The 20,667-nt window shown below is 53.5% G+C and overlaps 2 protein-coding genes across 3 annotated transcripts in view; one reads left to right on the top strand and one right to left on the bottom strand.

The window, feature by feature from the left end:
• Window positions 1-3,328, top strand: part of MGAT5 (alpha-1,6-mannosylglycoprotein 6-beta-N-acetylglucosaminyltransferase) — a 336,674-nt gene extending 333,346 nt beyond the window's left edge. For both annotated transcript variants that reach the window (XM_029934680.1, XM_029934681.1), the window contains one exon: window positions 2,739-3,328. In XM_029934680.1, coding sequence (XP_029790540.1) covers window positions 2,739-2,937 — 199 coding nt within the window. In that variant the 3' untranslated portion in view covers window positions 2,938-3,328. The remainder of the gene's footprint in view (window positions 1-2,738) is intronic.
• A 6,275-nt stretch (window positions 3,329-9,603) lies between these two features.
• The window catches only part of TMEM163 (transmembrane protein 163), a 239,647-nt gene continuing 228,583 nt past the window's right edge, over window positions 9,604-20,667 (bottom strand). Inside the window, exons 7-8 of the mRNA XM_029933323.1 lie at window positions 11,728-11,869; window positions 9,604-10,647 (exon numbers count right to left, since the gene is read on the bottom strand). Of these exons, the coding sequence (XP_029789183.1) occupies window positions 10,587-10,647; window positions 11,728-11,869 (203 nt within the window). The 3' untranslated portion in view covers window positions 9,604-10,586. The remainder of the gene's footprint in view (window positions 10,648-11,727; window positions 11,870-20,667) is intronic.

Genomic DNA, 20,667 nt, shown 5'->3' with positions numbered 1-20,667 from the left:
CTTGAAGGTCCACCTATCCTCATGTGTAGTATGAATTTATATCACCTAGATCAAGTCCTCTGGAATGTCCTGTGCTGCTGTCCTGAATCAGGGAATCAGGCAGCTGGTGTGGGAGTTGCTATTTGTGCAGAGCCTGGTGTAAGTGCTGGGGAGGTGACCACAGTCTTGTGCACAGAACATGCATGACTCAGGTGTGGCCTGGCCTGACACAGACCGGGGGCGGGGCTCCAGAGGCAGAGGCCCCTGCAAGAGCCAGAGCCCACGGTGGCGGGCATCCTTAGGGAGGACATTAGCTCTGTAAATAGGAGCATGCGTTCATGTGACACCTTATTTGTAAGTTTGCTACCTGCTTTGGTGCCTGAGTCCGAGTGTTCACGAGCGAGTGTGGGGGACTTGGTGGATTTGGGGTTGGAATAAACAGGGCAGAGGTGAGGAAGGGGAAGAACTCGAGGGCAGGGAAGAGACCAGAGGATGGGACCCTGTGTGCATCCCTTCACCCTGTGTGTATCTGCATGTTGGGAGGAATGGGTTGTTTCTATCCTAGAGCTGAGGCTTGCCTTTTTATTCTTGGTCAAGAGCTATAAAATGCAAAGCAAGGGCTGGTGGGCCTCAGAAGCCTGCTGCCATCATGTAAGAGGCTAGCTGGCGGAGAGACCATCACCACAGGGTCCTATGGAGAGGAAACAGTGTGCTAGGGGTCTCTGAATGTGTGTGTGTGTGTGTGTGTGTGTGTGTGTGTGTGTGTGTATGTATGTATGTATGTATGTATGTATCCGCAGCCCCACATCAGCCAAGCCCTCAGGAGGCTGCCTCGTGGGGATCGGGTAATACTGGCCACTTGAGCCTTCTTTGTGGTGCTTGGACTCCCTCCCCGGGCACGCCGCATCTGCGCAGCCTCTCTTGCGATGTGTTCACAGTCCGGTGCACACATGTGCTCATGTCCCGAGAGCCTGCGCCTGGGGTCTGAGTGAGGTGACGAGGAGCAGAAGCTAGGAGGGTTTCTTCAGGGCTTGTGACAGTTCTACCCCTCCAGTGGGGTCTGAGGCTGCTCATAGAGTTTTCCAACTCATGGTCAGCAGTGTCCTAGGCAGATGGCTGGAGCTAAGACATAGCAGCTGCTAGGATTCACCTACATAAAGAACTAACCTAAGCATAAATCTGTATTCTAAAGCTCCATTCCATCTGGACATGTCTAATGCACAGTTGAGTTCTGGAGAACCCTTTCTGTGTGTAGGCCAGTGGAGGGGGCGTCCTGTGAGAAGGATCTGATAGCCCCAAATCTCTGACTCATTTTTTCTCAAGGAAATCTGTAAATCCCCGCTTCATGTCTGTGACCCTAACTCTGGGTGCTCACATCCCCCTGCTGGTGCCCCAGAGGTGTCGGGGCGTTTAGTGAAGTCGCAGAGCCCCCTGCTGACTACAGGAGCAGCGTCAGGGTGGGTGCCTGCTCCTGAGTGCCAGGCCCCAGGCAGGCAGGCCCCTAGCACTCCTCACAGGCCCAGCTGACGCGCTGTTAGCTGGCAGGGGCAGGCGCGGGCCAGGCAGTTTGTCGGTTGGAGGAAGACAAGAGGGGGCAGGAGTGACAGGGAGTATGAGGCTGTCCTCCAACAGGATGAAGCTTCCCAAATGCAGCAGGAAGCCTAGTGTGCCCCGTCTGGGTCCCCACCCTGTCAGCAAGAATCAGGATGTATGTGAACAAAGCGGAACGGAGATGGCTGGCCTGTGTGTAAATTCACACCCTCGGGCAAGGGAGGAAGGTGGCAGAGCCCATCCAGTGTCTGCCGGGCCAGGGTGATCATGGTGACAGTGGGAGTGGTTGTGGTAATAATAACGGCTACCCAGAGCTACCCTCCGCCAAGTGCACTGTAAGCACTAATTTAATTTCTGCCCCTTCCCTGTGAGTTAAGGATTATTTGTCCCCACTTTGCGAAAGAGCAAACTGAACCATTTCTTCATTTCCCAGCTCATAAGGGATGAATTCAGGACTCACACTCAGGTCTTGGGCCCCTATACCTTCTTCTCTGAACTGGTCCCCACCTGGCATATAGGACACTGTGCTGGGCACCTGCTGAGGCCTCCTTGTTCAAGGCGAGACAGCGTGGGCGGGACCGGTGTACCCTGAGCCACAAGAGAAAGGATGAGGCTCTTGGAGGTAACAGGCTGACGCCGTTGGTTATCCCCAGCCCGAGGGAGCAAAGCCACGAGGGTCTATAGCCTGTGCCCTTCTGCGCATGAGGAGAAGGTGGCGGAGGAACGGGGACACGGGTTTGCAATCGGGGCTTGAAGTCGGACTCCTGCTCTTCGTGGCCAGGACCTCAGGAGCTCACCTCAGGAGGCCAGTGGGCAGGAGGCTGCTTACTGCCACACACCAAGGTGACCGTGGCGGTCCAGTGAATTGAGACCCCACAACAGCACCCTCCCCGGGAGACCATCTGATTGCCCTCCAGTGAGAGACTACCGCCATGTCCCACAAATCTTGTTAGACCGTCAATAAAAACATTAAACATTGTTTTTTGGAGATAATTAAATAATGTCCATCTTTGTCCCCGTGTTCCCACGCACACACACCTTGCTTGACCCCAGATTGCTAGGGGTGGGGGATGGCGAGGTCAGAGGGCGGCTCCCTTTCCCTTCTACAGCAGGTGAACTGAACGTGCTCCCCACACGTGGGACGGAGGCACCGCTGACCAGGACAGGGCCTGCGTCTCCAACTCTCATGCCTTTCTCTTCCTCTTCAGGTACGATGTGATCTGCCAAAGCTCTGAGCTGGCCAAGGATATCCTGGTGCCCTCCTTCGACCCCAAGAACAAGCACTGTGTGTTTCAAGGTGACCTCCTGCTGTTCAGCTGTGCGGGCGCCCACCCCAGGCACCAGAGGGTCTGCCCCTGCCGGGACTTCATCAAGGGCCAGGTGGCCCTCTGTAAAGACTGCCTATAGCGGCCACCAGCTGGGCCCCACACACACTCTGCTGGGGAAACGGTGGCTCCGACCCCATCGGGGCGGGCCCAGGAGGCAGATGTCATTCAGGGACTCTCGCCAGAGCCTGAACTTGATGGTGGAAGGTTTTGATTTGGTATTGCTCCTTCTGCGGCTAGAGCGCCATGGCATAGTTTTCCCCAAAATGACACGAGAGCAGGTGTCAGGCAGGGAGCCTCACTTCTCCCTGGCGCAACTTCATTTTCTATTTCTTGAGGAGACTGTGTCGATGTGGCTGCTCCAAAGTAGAACGAGGGTCTCAAGACGCATTTGAAACACAACCAGAGGAGGAATGGAGCTTGTCGGAGAGAACTTGATACGAGAACATTCCTAGACCCATTAACTTATTTATTTGGGAGGGTGGGAGGGGGAGCAGGGGAGGGCAAAGAGGGATTGATCACACGTCTTGTTTCTTTGGTTTCCCACTGTTTACTTTCCACCTTCACTGTATTTTTATTCCCATCTGCTTCCGGGAGGAAGCAGGAGGGAGACGGTGCACTGTGGGGCTGGTGGCCCGCTGGAAGGCAGCTGTGGGGATCTAGCTCCTCAGAGTGGATGGTGGCAGAACAAAGGAAAATCTTGTGTGTGCTTGACAGATGGCAGCTAGAAGACAGACACCTCCTGGGCACGGGGGGACGTGCCTGTTTTGTCCTAAGAGCCCAGCCAGGGACCAAAGATGGGGCTGCATTGCAGTGAGAGCTCCTTTCCTTGACCCTCCCCCTGCCACGCCCATGTCTCTCTCTCTCACTCACTCTCACACACACACATCCCTTGGCCCTAATTTCTGATGAGGCTCCTTTTGGGAAAGAAAGAACAGGACTGGGGAACTGACATTTGCTAGTTTGTGGTACTGCCCTCCCTTAAAAGCCACTGGAAAGAGAAAGTACGAATGGGGGACTAAAGGTCGTGCTTGTTTACCCCTAAAGAGGGTTATCCCAGGTGGGGTGTGGACAGCCATGAAGCTGGCCCTTAAGAACCAGTTACACCACCAGAGCTGTGCTCCAGACAGATGCGCTTGTGTCTGGTCCTTCTAATGTCTCCTGTCCCCAACATCCCAGAAATGAGGCTCTCAGTGGACCTGATGTTGGCCAGGGGAATAAGGCAGGCCAGGACGCATGTGGTGTGCAGTCCTGGCCACTCACCCCTGGGTGTGGCTGTGTGTGTCCTGCACAGGATTGGAGTCTGATGCTGGGTCTTCCTCGAGGCGTGACTATCCCAAGGGGCGTATTCTGAGTTGGCAGGTTGGCCCAGTCAGAGTCATCGGATGCCCCTTCCAAAGCCTGGAGTCCCCAGTCTCTGCCTTGGTGTGAGTTCCCCACCCAGCACGACTTTAGTGCTCTGGCTAGAAGTGTGTGTTTCCTGTGAGGTGCCTGGCACCTCCATGCTGGCAGTGAGCCCTCTTCTCCCTCTTACAGAACATCCAGTTATACGCTGTGGTGCCATCCGACTAGCCCTCACTGGCGGTTTTGAGTGCCGTGGTCACCTAGCACCATGGTCCCCCCTCCCTGTCCCCCAGCACACAGCCTGGCATCCGGGACAGCCCACCCAGCTCAGCCAATCATTTGGCAGGGCTCATGGCTGGGTGGGCCCTTGGGAAGTGAGGTAGATCCCAATGACCTTACAGCAGGTAGAGCCTGTAGGTACCGGAAGTTAGATTGTGCCTGCTTCTCGATTCTTCCCTAATGCAGAAGTAATAGCAAATGCACAGCCAGCCTTTTTTTTTCTTAGACCCTCAGTGGGTCTGAATTGCATCTTTGAACCCAGAGAGTGAAGGGGCTGAGGCAGATCAGGCAGGGTCTCCAGGATCCCTCCCGTGACCCCTAAGCACATGACATGAGGGTTCTGATAGGGAGACTTCTGCCCTGAGCATCAGTGCAGGGACCCCTCAGGAACTAGCAGGGAACAGCCTCTATCTGGGCCCAGCAGCAAGGGCAGAAGTCCAAAGGGAGTGTTGGTAATAGGGGGGCGTGTGTGCGTGTGTGCGTGTGTGCGTGTGTGTGTGTGTGCGCGCGCGCGCGCTCGCGCATGTAAGTTTTGCAAGGACAAGTCCTGCTGTCAGAGAAGCAACTGCCTTCTGTCTTGTTTCCCCTAGGAATGGGTCTCTTGGTTTCACCCTAGCTTGTGGGAATTTGCTTGCGCTCCCAGGGCTGCAATGCCTGGGCCAGTGCCGCCCTCTCCTGGGCTCTTGTGGGAGCTTCCAAACGTGAAGCTGTCATGCAGGCATTGGACCAGCAGGGGGAGCCTCTGGGCTGAGACGGCTTTCTCTAGCTCAGCCAGATTAACCCCTTTTACAGAGCACAGGGACTCAGAAAGCAAGGAAGCTGGAAGGCAGCGTTCCCAGAAAGATGCTGTGCCTGCCTGGCGTTTCAAAAGCCACAGGATTTATGGGTTTATTTATGGCTGTCCTGTTTGCTGAGCTCAGGGCCTCTCCGCCTCCCATTCCTCTCCTCTACATCAGGACTAGGGTCAAGCAGTCCAGCAGAGCACTTTATTTCTCGCACTTGAGCATCCCTGTCGCCCGCCCCCCAGCCCAGTAGTGGCCGGAAGTAAGCAGAGTCCTACAGGTGGGGGGCTGCTGCTCCCGGGGCAAACCCACACTCCAGGTGGCCAGGGCGTTAGGATGAGGCAGCAACACCTGAGTGTACAGCAGCTCCCAGGCCGCCAGCAACGTGGTCCAGGTCTGGTCAGTGACCCACAGGACGACATTGAAGGGGACGTCTCCATCGGTGCTGTGCGGCAAGGCACGGTCCCTGGGTGCCCTGGGCGGGGGGAGCGGAGGGAGGGCTCTCAGAGTAACAGCTGGGAGCCTTTGGTGGTTCTGCTACTGCCAAACTGAACGGAATCCTCAACCCGTTTTTAATTGATGGTTTCCACAGGGATAGAAATCCTGAGTCAGATCAGTGCCCTCCTGTGTCCAAGGCACACCTTGCCTGGTCTGTAAGTGTTTGTATATTTTCCTAAGTGAAATTTGGCTCCCCACCCCGCCCTGCCACGTGGTCCTAAATTCTTTTAAAAAAAAATACAAGAGGGAAGTTTACCTAATTTATTAAAGGGGAGAAAGCTTTCCTTTGAAACATAAACATTTTAAGGAGTAAAAACTCCTGAAAGGGGAAACACACTTGTTTTAATGCCAGTAAACACCTCATTTATCTCCTGTATATAATTTGATTTGCACATGTACAAATGGAGATACTTTTTGCATTTTTGCCTGGATTGGGTTTTTGTCACTGCTTTAGTTTGCTTTTTTTGTGTGTGTTTGCTCTGTGTTTCAAAATATTGAGTCTGTTTCTTTAATATTTATTGTTTTCACTTTTGATGTGCCTTTTCACTTTTCTATGGGGTTGGTCTTGAGGATCGGGTACCACGTGAGGAGGATCGCAGACTCCTCCAGCTTAGAGGACACGTCCCGTGTCACTGCGGAGGCGCAGGCTGGGCTCCAGACGTGCCACAGTGTGCGTGCCCACATGCCCGCAGGAGGCCACGAGCACCCTCCGAAGGACCGGCTTCCTCCAGACCGGACCGTGCCCTTCAGGGCCGCTCCAGCTCTTTGGTTCTGAGGACGGCCAGTTGCCAATGTGCCAGCAGGCCGCACACCGGGCGAGGGCTGAGTTCCTGAGTAGCATTAGCCCCAAAACACTTACCTGGTTATCATAAAGGGAAAAGAATATGCTCCCTTTTTGTTTCCTTTGGGAACACAGGGTTTAGTAAGGGTGATGAAACTGTATGCTGTACACAGGTGGGTTTGTGCTTTATAGACCAGACCGAGGGGGGCCACCCCACTTCTCCAGCGTGGTTTACCTAGATTGTATAATTGGGACCCTCTTCCATGACCCCCACATTGATTTTTTTCCTGAAAAAAAGGTCTATTTTGCTAACGACAGGCTCTGTTGTGTCACTGTCCCAAGCCTGGATTCCTTTATTTATTTGAAAGTGTTTTGTTTCCACATTGGCTTCATTCTAATACCATCCAACCCTGTAGGACTTGCAGAGCGCCCCCATGTGAAGAGATGCATGGACGTAGTAGATTCAGACTTCTTTAGGAAGGTGGGAATTTCCTAAAGCCAATGGTGAGTTCATTTCATTCTTGTTGGCTTCAACAAAAACCGGAAACTTAAGTTTTTCTAGCAAAAGGCCAAATTAGCTGTGTAGTCACAGAGGCAGAAAAAAGTTACCCTAGCTTTTGTAGCGCTTAGGGGTTTTGTGAGGATTCAGTGTTTAGCAGCGTCTGTCACATAGTAAGCCCTCGTAAATGTTAAATATTGTTGTTACTAGCATTTCATAAAATTTGAGAAATAAAAGCATACCTACAGGAAAATACTATTCCCAGTTGACAGAATGTTGTAGGAATTACTGGTTTAGGTTGTCCAAGCCCCGTGCCCGTCCTGCTTGTTGAAATGTTACTGTATCCCTAAATGCACTGATTTGCAAATATTCCTGACTTCAGCCCCAGATGAAACTAGGCTGTAAGAATTTGTAAACTGGAGATGAGAAGGGACTTCACCCCACTGGTGTTTTCTGGACCATTCCAGGGTTCTTCTCTGTAGAACTTTTTCAGGTAGAAATTACGTTCTCTAACAGACTCTACCCCTCAAGTCAAGCTTAATTACATTCCTCTGAAATGAGATAATAAAGACTTTGTATTTTATTTAAGGAGAAAGGAATGACTAGTTGAACGCTTTCTCCTCCCCCAGTAAGTCCCTTTGCTGCTCCCTGCTGGCCCCTCCACAGTCCAGTCGACAGGGGCCGGACGCTGGGCTGGTTGGTCAGCTGTCATGTGTGTGTTCTGGCCCCAGTCCCCGAGAAGACCCACCGCTCCTCCAGGCCAGCTCAGCCAGCCTGGGGACCCGAGACTATCTGACCACCCAAGTGGAGCCATGGGGTGGCAGGGGAGTCTTCAGAACCGCTGAGAGGCTGCACTGGGTCAGTGGTGTTTCCCCAAAATCACTTCTTACCTGTTTGTGTTTTGTTTTATTGGGTTTTTAGCCTCTTTCTTCCCTGACTTAGAGTTTTGTCTTTTATCTTGGCCCTGTTCTGGATAGACTGCAGTTGGGAATATGGAGGAATTTGCTGGAGTCTAGGGATTTTTTAAGTTCCTTTGAATGCTTTACTGAATCAGTCTTGTATGTCTTTGGGTGTAAGATTGGAATTTAACTTCTTCGAAGCATCATTCCCTTTACCCCAGATTCTTCCCCGCCCTCCTCCCCCCAGCAACAGGGGCGGCAGTGGGCCTGTGCCTGGGGTGGGGGGCGCAGGAGTGGTAGTGGGCACTCAGGTGGGCAGTGCTGCGGGCCCTGAAAGCCTTGCTGACACCCAGAGGATGGGAACTTAGCAGAGTCCGTCACCTTCGCCAAAGTTAAGGTGGAACAGACCTGGGGAGCATTTTGCTCACTGTCGTGCCCAAGTATTAACAGGACAAGAGCAGGACAATCGATGCCAAAGGAGATGGTGACACCCTTTCTACTATAGTTGCTGTCATAGCCTTGACGTCCTTAAGCTAACGGTCATTTGCGTCTGTGTCCTCAAACAGCTCCTGGTACAACCATTTTCTACTGTTCACTTCTGGGGTTTGTAGCGCAGGATTCTGCAAATAAGGTGTCGCTGTCCAACTGTACTGTACCGGCATAGAGAAACTGCTTTGTTTTCCACTGTTGTAGAGAAAACTAGGGAGAACTTTATTTTTCAATAAACTTTTGTTGTGTGACAGGTGGCACTGGTTTTTGGGGGTCTGGGGGGTGGGGTGCAGGCTCACTGGTGGAATCCCTCCAGTGCCAGCGTCCACTGGTGACATTCCACCATCTGCAAACGCCCTGTGGAAAACGCTAATGAGAAGGTATGATTAAGGGGTGGGGAGGGAAGGGTTTTACTACGAAGCGTTCTTTCTCTTCTGTCACATCCCCCAGTACTAATTTTAGAGCATGGCCCCTGCCCTGCATTCACCTACAAGGGAACCGAATTGGAAGAGGATAGGTGGGCTTTTTCTTTTTTTTTGAGCTGCCTTGGAAACCACGAAGGTCACAGCCATGGCCAGCCTCTCTGAAGCCGGCGGAACTCTGGCTACTGCCTGCAAGGCAGACCCCATGCAATTCCCATCATGCATCTGTGGGACGCCGGTCCCAAAAAGTGGCAGCAGACACTTGAATGCTAACGTGTTGGGGGGACTACATCACAGCTTCCCCTCCCAGAGCTTCCACAAGGTGGGCGAGATACAGGGAGAAAACCTGCAAAAATGCAACCCGTCAAATCTTGCGTTTCCCAGACCCACTCGTACAGTTGGCCCTTTTTTCCGGGTGACATAGTAACATCCCAAAGAACCTCCTCAGATTGCTGTTGGAGGAAGGAAGCTACAGGGGAAGCGTCAGATTGAATCAAGGTCAGTGACCCCTCTGGACGAACCTCCTCCCCTCAGCCAGTCTGAGACAGATCCCTGGGAGATAGGGCATGGTCGGCAGGGGTGAGGCCTGGGGAGCACATCCGGCACCCCCCGCCCATGCATGTGCAACCACCCTTCGTCCCGGGGTGTCCTAACTCACCCCCCCAGGCACAAGTGGCCCCTTCCACAGCATCCTTCATCCACACCGGAGCACCCGCCCCCGCCAGTGACCACGCTTCGAGATAACCGCCCCGTACCATACAAAACAGGTAAAGGTCTTTATTGGTCAGACACTGTCGCCCGGACAGACCTCAGTGCCAGAGGTACAGAATGTTGTGTGTCGGGGGAACGTTTTACAGAATCTATACCTAATGTTACATAAACAGAGAACATCTTGTTCCTGACGGAGGGGCAAGCCATCTCTAACAGACTGTAATGTACCATTACCACTTAACACAGCATATAGATATATGCATATATGGATAAATTATATAATTATTTATTACAAATAAACTGTAGTTTCACATCTCAAAAATGGATCCTGTTTTTACATGTATGTTCAGGTTCTGAAGGTACAAGAAGGGGTCATGTGCTTAGTTCAACCATGCAAAGCTCCTACGTGTATCACTAAGTACTTTAAAAATAGAATGGTCTCCTTTTGAACAACTCTGTTTAGATTCGGGATTAGTAAAACAGTATGAAACTAATGAAATACCTTGATAGAAATTAGGAAGTGATCTATACTGATGGTTCTGGGTGCATAAAGGGGTGAGGGACGGAAGGTACGGTCTTCCCTTAAAATCTGCCAGGAGACACCAGACTCTGGAACTGGAGGTGGCTAGAGCCACAGGGAGTCCCGAGGAGGTGGGTCTGGTCAGCTGTCGCCCATTTCAGGCTTCGAGCACCACAAAGGAGCTTTCTGCCAAGGAGGGCTTGTAGCCTACCCACAAGAACGTGTTTACTCCAGGAAATAGAAAAGGTCAGTTCTCGCTGGAGGAGGGGAAGCCCGTCCTCACCCCTGTGCCTGCTGTCCTGACGTATCTGACTGGGGCAGTGGAGCAAGGGGGAGCAGTGCAGACCGACCTGCTGGGCAGACCTTGTTCGCGAGAACACAAACCTTCCTAAAGAGAAACGGGATGTTCGGTGAAATATTGGCACCATCTGCCTGCGTGGACAGCTCGTCATCCTGACTGTCTTCGTGCGGATGCAGAGCGGCCCGCTCTGGCCCTGCTGGCCGCTGTCACTCAAACATCTCGTAGTGGCGGGTCTGTCTCACCCTGGGCACCATGTCGATGAGGAGTCTGCAAAAAGCAAACACCCAGGTCACCCCAACATGGACCCCCTGCGGCCCTGGGGCTTGGGCACTTGAGGAGGCAAGTGGAAGGCTTTTTTAAAACTATAATTTATACATGAGAATATTCACCCTTTTTATAAACAATTCAGTGTGTTTTAGTAGATTCATAGATTGTACAAACCTTAATTATCCACCATCGAATCATCCCCCTGCAGTGAGGTCCCAGTGGTCCCCTCCTCTGAAACTTGCTGGTCTACTCTTGGTCTCTATGCGTGAGCCTATTCTGGGTATTTTCTCTATGTGGAATGACATCTTGTGGCCTTTTGTGACTGGCTGCTTTCATGTGACACCGTGTTCTCGAGGTTTCTCCATGCTGTGGCACAGAGCAATACTTTATTCTTTTTAGGGCTGAGGAATGCTACGGGGCTCTACCACACTCGTCCATTCATCCAGGCACGGACTTTGGGGTTGTGCCTACTTTGCCAAATATCAATAACTTTGCTGTGAGGGTTGATGTGCAAGTCCTTATGACCATCGAGTCAGTGATGTCTGCACAGCACTTCTTGCATGAGAGGACTCAGGGTGGATTTATCCTCAGAGGTGGCCCTTTTGCACAGACAAATGTGCAATGTTTTGTAAAACATTCCCATAAATGGGGTCTGGGGTATGGCCAAGTGGCGCTGCTGGACCCTGCCCCGAGCGTCCCACAAAAGCAGGACGCGGTAGGCACACTACCTGTGAGACAGCGCACCAGTGTGCTGACCCAGTGTGCCATTACAACCCTCATTACGGAGAGTAGAAAGGGCACAAATCTTCAAGCACAAAGTGTGAGAGGGAAGACCACGGAGTAAGCTGTCAAGACCACAGATTAAGTAAGCCTCTGACAACTGGCCTAGGCTTTAAATTCCAAAAGCCCTTGGCTTCTTGCTATGCCAGTCACAAAAATCTCTTACCCCATGGGGGGGCTTTCCCAGTCCCCTGATCTCACCCAGGCTCAGGAGGGTCACAGGTGCATGGAGGGACTGTCAGGAGTAGAGGACATGGCACTCCTGGCCACTGGGGAAGCAGAGACAAAGGGAGAACTTACTTGACGCCGTAGGCAAATATGGTGAGGCCAATGAGAACCCCAATGCTGCCGTCCAGGTACCAGACTGCCGCGTCATGCTTGAACACCTCGGCACTCAGAAGAATGGAGAAGCCCATCACACCACCCACGAGGGAGTTAAACCCTGGAGAAACAGCAGACAGAGGCTGACGGTGATGCCTGGAGAATGTGCTTAGCCACCAGTGAGACTACCCAGACGCCAGGCGTGCCCCATCCCGGAGCATGTGCTGCAAGGAACGCTGCCCAGAGGCACTTGAGCGTGACAGTCACCTCCACAGCGTGCCAAGTGCCCACCCTGCCAGACGCTGCCTGCATCACAGAGCACGTGTGTGGTCACTGTCCCTCACACACAGAAATGCAGACCTCAGGACAGGCAGGGGCCTCCATCCTTGTTGAACGTGTAGGGTCCAGGACAGAATCTGCACACACGAGACCTTCAAATCCTTGGTGCCTCTAATGTCTGCTGGGCCAAGGACCAACCTGGAATCGTCTGCATCCGATGAAGTCAGATTATCATCGCCAGGGAAAGAGTGGGGCAGAGTGGGGTTCAACACGCCGACGGAAGGTTACCCAGACTGAGAAGGGCAGGGCTGGAACTCCACCTGAACCCACATCCTGTCCCTCTAGAGCCTCACGTCAGCAGCGGATTTTCACCCTCCAGGAAAAGAAATGCAAAGTCTAGAATTTGTGACAAGAGTGCAGAAAGCGCAATCCAAACAAAACTGGAGCTAACAGGTACGGACCAGTATCTCCTTTCACATCAGGGGCCTCATCTGACCCCCAGTTCGTTGACCTGTGAGCTTTCAAAAGCTGCATGGGAAGGAACAGCTTGGAGTGGCCGCCGGGGCATGCACGTGCCTCAGCAGGACAGTGGCCCCCGGGAGAAGCTGCAGGTCCACGCACCTCCCCCACAACCGGCCCCACTGCGTGTCTGGAGTGCTGGCACCAGGTTCAATACAAAGATCGGGACTGATCTGCCTCCTGTGCATACACAAGGGGCATACACTGAGGAGGGAGGTTCTAGAAGAAGAGCAGGGGAGAGAGGAGTTGAGCAAAGACTGCATCCAACCCCGTTCTCAGGATCTGGGGGTGCAGGCCCCTCCCAGTGAAGGGAACCAGCTGGACCTGGCAGGCAAGGACTGATGGCCACTGCGTGGGCTCCTCCGCTCTGCCCACTCCAGCTCTCAGCTGCTGCCATGAGCAGGGACTGTTTAGAGGGCATCCATCCAGACAATAGTGCCTCACCTTCCCGACACCCCCCACCCCGCCTGACCATCTGCAGCTGCGGGCCCTGGGTCCAGCCAACGTCTCTGTTCCCGTTCGTGAAGCATTCTTCCTGGGAGAAACTGCCCGCCCCCCCCACCCCCCCCACCCCAGCCACGTCCACCACCACCCCAGCTCTGCTGCCCTTCACACACCCCTGGAAGAGCTGTCTCCCCACCTGGCTCCTGCTCTGGTCATCCTTCCTCCTCCAGCTCCACCTTGGCGAGGTCATCGGTGACCAGGTTGCCACCGGCGGGGGATTGCACCCTGTGCTCCGCTTTGCAAGGCGGGCTGTCCCCTCTCCACTCCAGGTCCTTCTCTCCCCTATGGAGTTGTGGGGAACCCCTCGCCTGCCTGCACCCTCCCTCTGAGCTCATGCTGGCCCTCCCCACACCCATGTCTTTCCGCTTGCTCCCTCTGTCCTCTCTGCTGAGCTGCAAACATGCCCCTAAGCATATAAAACTGAACATGTCCCAAGCGAAAATCTCAATTTCTGCACCAGAATAAATGCCTGGCCCTCTTGCTACCATCCACTTAGTCCAAAACTCTAGCACCCCTGTCCTTAACATCGCTCACACCCAAAGTATCATCAGTCCCAAATCTGACCAGTCTGTCAAGTGATTCTCTGGAGCTGTTACCTCCCAAACTCAGCCTACCTCTCACGACCCTACCCCTGCGCACCTGCCCCTTGACTGCACCCCTGCACTAGCCTCTCAGCACCTTCTCTGCTTCTGCCTAGACCGCAGCTGAAGGCCTCCAATAGAAAAGCTGCCCAACTCTGAATAGCACCCGAACCCTGCAAGGCTGACATGAGCAGCCGCACCTGCCTCCCCCCATCACACACACACGGACCTCCCGGGTCACTGATCACCCACCCAACACCCCATCAGCCCACACCCCTCTGCCTGGGCTCTTCCACACTGCCTCCTTCCCCGCCTGAACCCTCAGAGCCCGAAAGTGATTCCTCCCTACCCACCCCCACCCTCCTACCTTCTCCTTATTGCAATTGTCATTCTTCTGGAGACCTCTTCACTTCCTAACATGCCACTCGTACTGTTGTTCTTGTTACAAACATCTCTCTCTCCTCCACTAGAAGCATAAACTTAAGGACATGGATTTTGTCTCGGTTGATATATTCCAAGTCCCAGAGTGGGGCTAGCACTTCTCAGGGGCTGAGGTGATTACTGCCTTAATGAAATAGTAGATGGAGGAGAGGAAGGACTGGAGGCATGGAACATGGCCTTGGCTGTGATAAGAGGGCTCCAACTTAGCAGCAGCTGGGCTGAGTGGTCCGAGAGAGAGGAAGGCACACCGCCCCCAGCCCAGGCAGGGCCTGTGGCTAGAGCTCTGGAGAAACACCACCCCCCTTGCTGAGGAAGGAGGGTGGGAGCTCAGGCAGCAAGTGTGCTCCTGCAATGCAGGGCTTAGTCTGAGGCTCCCTGGAGACTCAACTTCCCCACCCCCTGCCAAGCTCACTCAAGGGTCATGCCTGGAAAATGCTTCCAACTCCATTTCACCTGAAGAAAGGTGATGGGGACCAGGAAAGGCAAACACCTCCACCTTCCTCCCATCCACGACCCACATCCTCCAAAGGCCAGGCCCGGGAACTGTGATGACAGAGAGGCCAGGGCTGGTCGGGAGCCTGAACCGAGGGAGGGCTCTTCCAGTTGCGGCCTCTGCCTGTGCTCCGGTGTCTCGCTGGGCCATCCCTGCTCACCCCCCACAGCGAGCACCTCCACCCAGCACCCTATGCAGGGCTCCTCTGATGGCCTGCCCAAGAGCTGACTCTAGGTACCTGGGAGAGAGCTGGCAGGCTGAGTGGTGACCTCACTACACCCAAGACGTGTCCCACCGGCTGCAAGTCCCAGGTCCAGAGATCTGAGTCTTTCACCTGTGAGCATGCAGGTGAGGCACAGGCGAGCCCAGCCCATGTTGCCTCCTGGCTTCCCCTTGTTGCTGTGGCCCCTGCACGGCCAGTGTCTATGGCTTCTCCGTGTTCACCTACCTCTAGACCATGAAGAAATGGGCTCAGCATCCTTTCCGTCTCTGTTCTCCATGCAGCTCCTGTAGCAGATGCTTCTAAACCCTATGTTTAAAAAGCATCACGGCCCACCTGTAGCCCTTTGTCACAGCACTGGCAAGCTTCGCGCCAGCGGAGTCTGTCCCAGGCCCTGGCATACAGCACGCACTGGCACTCCTTCCCTGTCTGGCTACCCATGGGTCGCGCTCGGCAAGCACATCCTCAGTCGTGCCTCCGCCTCCCAAAGCAGGGGACCAGCAGGCCCTGAGAAGCAGGATTTCCCTCTAGTCTTCTGATCCATCAAGATTCCATGTCCCCTTCCTATTAGGAGAGGCTGGGATTTCCCCTCTTGCCTCCTGCTGTCCCTTGAATCTTCCTGTCCTTTTAATACAAGGAACCAGGACAGTCCTCTTAAAAAGAATGGAAAAGAAAAAGGCTCCGCAGCACACACCTCACAGAAGGCCACTCAAAACATGAGCAGAGTCTATTACTTTGTCACAGGCTCCCTGGGCTGGAGTGTACACCTTGGGCATTCTCCAAGTTGGGGGAATTTTGTTTCAGGGTGGTCAGAAGAAGGGGGGAGACAGGGAGGAGCCAGCCACTTCCCCAGGGCAGACGGGAATCCCTTGCTCCCTGCTCCATTGTTATCAGGGGCACAGGTGAGCCCCCGGTCCTTCAGAGAAGCCGGTGGAGCTCAGAGAGGATGCAGCGAACAGGTGAAAGTCCCCCAATCTGCCACTAGATGTCCGCTCAGCTCCACCAAGGCGCCCTGCCTTGCAGGGGCCCAACCCACGCAAGCAGCTAGTTCCTGGAGAATGAATCCACATGGCCTCAACTCACTCACACCTTTAGCAAGGAGCTTCCGACTGGCTCAGCTCTGCTCACCTTTGCATAGGGCAGAGCCTGACCTGGTTCGACCTCCCTTCTTGGAAGCCTGCACAAGGGCCCAGGGAGAGGGGACAATGCTCGGTCTGCCCTGCCACATCCTCTGAATTGAGAGTCTTCCCAGCCGGTCAGTGCACATGAACCTGGAGCTCACCGTAATGCCTGCCAGATGCACCCAGCTCACAAGGCCCATCGGTCACTCACTTCGGGTGCTGTCCCCACCCCACCCAGGCTCACAGCTTGTTCCTGTCCCCTCGGTTAAAACCAGAGCTGTTGTGAAGCATAAATGCTATTATCACTTTAAGAACACAGAATAGTATCAGAGGCCTTAATTAGGGGCTCTGGGGCACCTGGATGGCTCAGTCCATTGAGCATCTGACTTCAGCTCAGGTCATGGTTCAAGAGTTTGAGCCCCACCTCAGGCTCTGTGGTGAGAGCTCAGAGTCCGGAGCCTGCTTTAGATTCTGTGTCTCTCTCTGCCCCTCCCCTGCTCGCTGTCTCTCTCTCAAAAATAAACAAATATTAAAATAAGTATTTAAAAATATATTTAGAGGCTCTGACCTTACTGACTAGGTAAGAGTCTGCATAATTAAACACATTAATTTTATGTAGAAAACTCTAAAGTTTTTCATGTGTTTGAAAGCCATCATAGCCTCTTGGTGTTCTAGAACTTGAGGGAATGAGGGCAGTCAGCCCAGGCCCCTCAAGTCAGACAGGTTTCCACCTGTCCCCTGCGGCAGTCCTGGAGCCTAGCTGCTGGCCCCTAGCTCGGAACCTCCCCCAGGAATCTTTCCACAATCTTCCTCTGTCTGATTTGTCCTGTTAACTTGCTGTGCAAAGTCATTCTACACTAGTGTATTTTTGTTTTGTTTTGTTTTGTTTTGTTTTTGAGAGACAGAGTGTATGCAGGGGAGGGCCACAGAGAGAGGGAGACACAGAATCTGAGCAGGCGCCAGGCTCTGAGCTGTCAGCACAGAGCCCAACATGGGGCTCGAACTCACTAACTGCGAGATCATGACCTGAGCTGAACTCAGAGGCTTACCCACCTGAGCCCCACAGACTCCCTCTTAAATAACACAAAGCCAACTCTGGCCTAGTGCTGACAAGGAACTATCTCCTGTTGACTGAATATTTAAAGGAACGAAACCAAATACAACAAGATTCACGGCCCTACATGGCAAGAGTGGTCAAGTCTGGAATTTACCCACACCCTCTTTTCCTAAGGATCTGCTCTCTGGCTGTAAGGACACAACTCAGCAACAAAGGATCTGGTGGCGTCAGCCCGACCCAGTTCACACACAGCTCCAGCATGGGAAGGGCCACCACCCCAGGTGACAGGCAAGGCCTGCCCATCCTCCCTGCTCTGGAACTCGCCTCCCTCTTGGGAGAGAAGCTGGACACTTGCCCCCAACCCTGGGACAGACCATGGGAGGGGCTTTCCCAGGCAGCCACAGGGCATGCTCTTCAGAGCCGGCGCCTCAGAAAGCCCCTGACAGTGAAGACAGGCATGCTCCTGGACCCCACCCTGCCCCTGCCTCCCACAGGGAGGGAAGAACTGAAAGGAGATAGTTACACACAGTTCCCTTAGATCTGCTCAATGATGACTGAGCGAAACTGGGACCCCAGACGACTGAGTTAGCAGGAGGCTGTAATTACTGGTGCACAGTCGGCTGGCGCTCCCACCCAGCAAGAGACTGCAGGGCTGGCCGATCCTACCAGGGACCCCTTAATGGGTAACAGACTTGGGATGGGGGACCTGGCTACCCTGCACTTGGCAACAGTGCTCTCTGCCCTTCTGTGTGTGCGTGTCCTTCTCATCAAACCCCCGTGGACAATTCAACCGGAGCCCTGCGCGTTTTACAAACACTCCCACCTTTTGCTCAAGTCCCCCCACCCTCCGGCCCTCTGCCCTCCCCTGTCCCAGTGCCTCCACCCATAGACCTCTCCCAGCGGCTCTCCTCCGCTCTCCTTCCCTTGGTTCTGTCTTCCACCCTGACAGCCAAAGGGCTCTTTAGAAAACATCCATCATGTCACCTCCTCTGATAAATATTTAACAAAACATGCAGAATCCTAGTGTAGGTCTCTGGGCCTGCGACATCTGCCCTGTGCCCCTGCCCCACACCCCTCAGGAGCCCAGGGTCTCTCCCCGTACCCTCCTATCTGGCCAGGAATGCCCCCCCCATTTCTACCTGTCGATAGAACAGTTTTCACTCAAACTGTCCACTTCTCTTTGTCATGACCCCTCCCTGGTGCAAGAATGCTTGTGCGTAGTTGGTTTTGTGTGTGAAAATTATAGAGTCAGAAGTGAATTATTTACAAAACATACTTATGGGGTGCCTGGGTGGCTCAGTTGGTTAAGAATCTGACTTCACCTCAGGTAATGATTTCACTGTTTGTGGGTTCAAGCCCTGCATCAGGCTCTGTGCTGATAGCTCGGAGCCTGGAGCCTGCTTCAGATTCTGTGTCTCTGTCTCTCTCTGCCACTCCCCTGCTCGTACCTTGTCTCTCTCTCTCTCAAAAATAAATAAACGTTAAAAAAAAATTTTTTTAAATAAAAATAAACCTAAAGAACCCATACTTATCCTTGTGGTCTTCTCAATACACAATATAAAATGGTGGGGGGGGTTAGAAGGACAGAGGAGCCTCAACAGAAACTTAGTACCTGGAATATCTAACTTTAAGTAAAACCATCAGTCAAGGGAGAGGCTCCTTGTTCTGTGAAGAAGGAGTGGAGCTCCAGGGTCAAGGTCGGGGGATGGGGGGCAGGTCTGACTGCTGGATCCACACTCAGGCTTCTGGGGAACTCTGCCTGCGTCTCCACTGCAGTCAAGCAAATAGGTAAAATGCTGATGCTCCGTAAGCCAGGGGGCTTTGTGACTTAGGGGCCCAGCTCAAGACTGGAAGAGGAGTCGCTGGTAAGGACTCGCCACTGGGAGCCGGGAGAGCTGCGCTGACCGGTCCCGCCTCCCTGAGACCTGCCTCCCGCACTGCTCATGTTCCAGGTAGAGGGACACAGAGAGCGAGGCACAGAACCACTGCTGGAGAAGCCAGGGTCCAGCCAGGCCTCTGCCCTGTTCAGGCCTATAGGGCCCGGGCAAAGCGGTACCCCTCTGGGCAACATAAGGGAACCTCGAAGGTGGCCGGAGAAACCACCCCCACCCCCTGGCTGATGCCCACACAGCCTTCAGCTCTCAGCCAGGCATGCCCCGTGCTGCTCCGCCCTGAGTACAGGAGGACTCCATGTCCACACAAGGAGTTTCCTTGCTCAGGTTAAAAACACACCAGACCACAAAGATCACAGGTAATGCACCCTCCTGCTCAGATTCTGGGTCTGCCCCCAGAGAGAGAAGGGCGCCCCTATGGGGCAGGGTCTTACGGGACAATATACTACGCTCGGGTTAATGCCAACCTCCTATAAAGCCACAGTGTCTCAGTGGGCGACAGAGACCTCAGACGACTGGACCAGGCTGTGGCCTCAGACATTTGCGCATCATTCTCACGAGACTGAACCACAAGTTCTTCAGATCCGGCTCTGGGAGAAAGCAACCCATGTGTCTCCAAAGAGGGATCTAGTTTGCAGGTCCACCTCTGGGAACCAGGCAGGACCCTTCACAACAAGGGAACAGAAACCTGTGTTAGGAGGTTCTGATCCTGTGTGACAAGGTGGTTCCCACAGCTAAGGTGGCACTGAGCACCATACCAGGCACGAAAGAACTCCGTAAAACCTGGCCAGTCCCCTGGTACTGTGGCATCATGCTTAACAGCAGCCAATGCAGGCCTGGAGGTGGGCCGAATCCTGCCCGCACCCAGTCTGCCCTGGGGTTCACCTGGGTGCTTGAGAATGTGGGGGCCACATTGGCGCTGCCTCTGTGGCCAGGGCACTGCATCCTACCAGGAGGATGAACCCTGTAGTGTCCAGCACTCCTACGTGACATTTTTAAAAAAGTGGTTTTTTAAAATGTTTTATTTTTCCACCCAGGCGCGCCCCCACATTGCTGACAGATAGATAGATAGATAGATAGATAGATAGATAGATAGATAGATAGATAGGGAAGAGTAAGGCTTAGTGCCCGTCGCTGATCCTTCTACTGTCTTAAACAGCTGTTACTGCTTACAAAGCTTGGATTTCATATGGGCAAGTGGCCTCTGCAGCCCAGGGAGCAAGGTGGCGTGTTATAAGGCCAGAAGCAAAAACACCAGGCCTTGCAGGAAGTGGCACTTGAGAAAGACTGGAGAGCTGGTGGTCAAAATGCATGTAGGGGGCGCACCTGGGTGGAAAAATAAATAAAACATTTTTTAAAAACCACTTTTTTTTAAATGTCACGTAGGAGTGCTGGACACTACAGGGTTCATCCTCCTGGTAGGACGCGGTGCCCTGGCCCCTTGGACTGGCCACAGAGGCAGCACCAAATCTCAGCGTGCATTGCATGGGCTGGGGTGCTGGTGTAATTATGACTTCCTGGGGTCTGGCCCTGGAATCTCTATCTTTAACAAACACCACAGACAGGGGAGCCCCAATCTACCCTGTTAAGAGGTCAGAGTGGAGGTGATTCACGAAGCTTATTAAATTCCCAGGGTACAAGTCATCTGCCCTGACTTGGGGACGCTGAGAGTCATCAAACAGCCTGGGGAAGGGATGCTGGCGAAGAACAGCTTCCAAACTGCTGAGCTCTTGTACGGGACAAGCAACTGAATAGTACGCTCTCTCCCTGGGAGCTCAGCCCCCAGAGACCAGCCACACTGGCCTTACTCAC

The sequence above is a fragment of the Suricata suricatta genome, chromosome 3 (assembly GCF_006229205.1).
Source record: "Suricata suricatta isolate VVHF042 chromosome 3, meerkat_22Aug2017_6uvM2_HiC, whole genome shotgun sequence".
In the NCBI taxonomy this organism is placed as follows: domain Eukaryota; kingdom Metazoa; phylum Chordata; class Mammalia; order Carnivora; family Herpestidae; genus Suricata; species Suricata suricatta.
The sequence above is the reverse complement of the archived record's forward strand: the minus strand, read 5'-3'. Positions and strand labels throughout refer to the sequence as shown.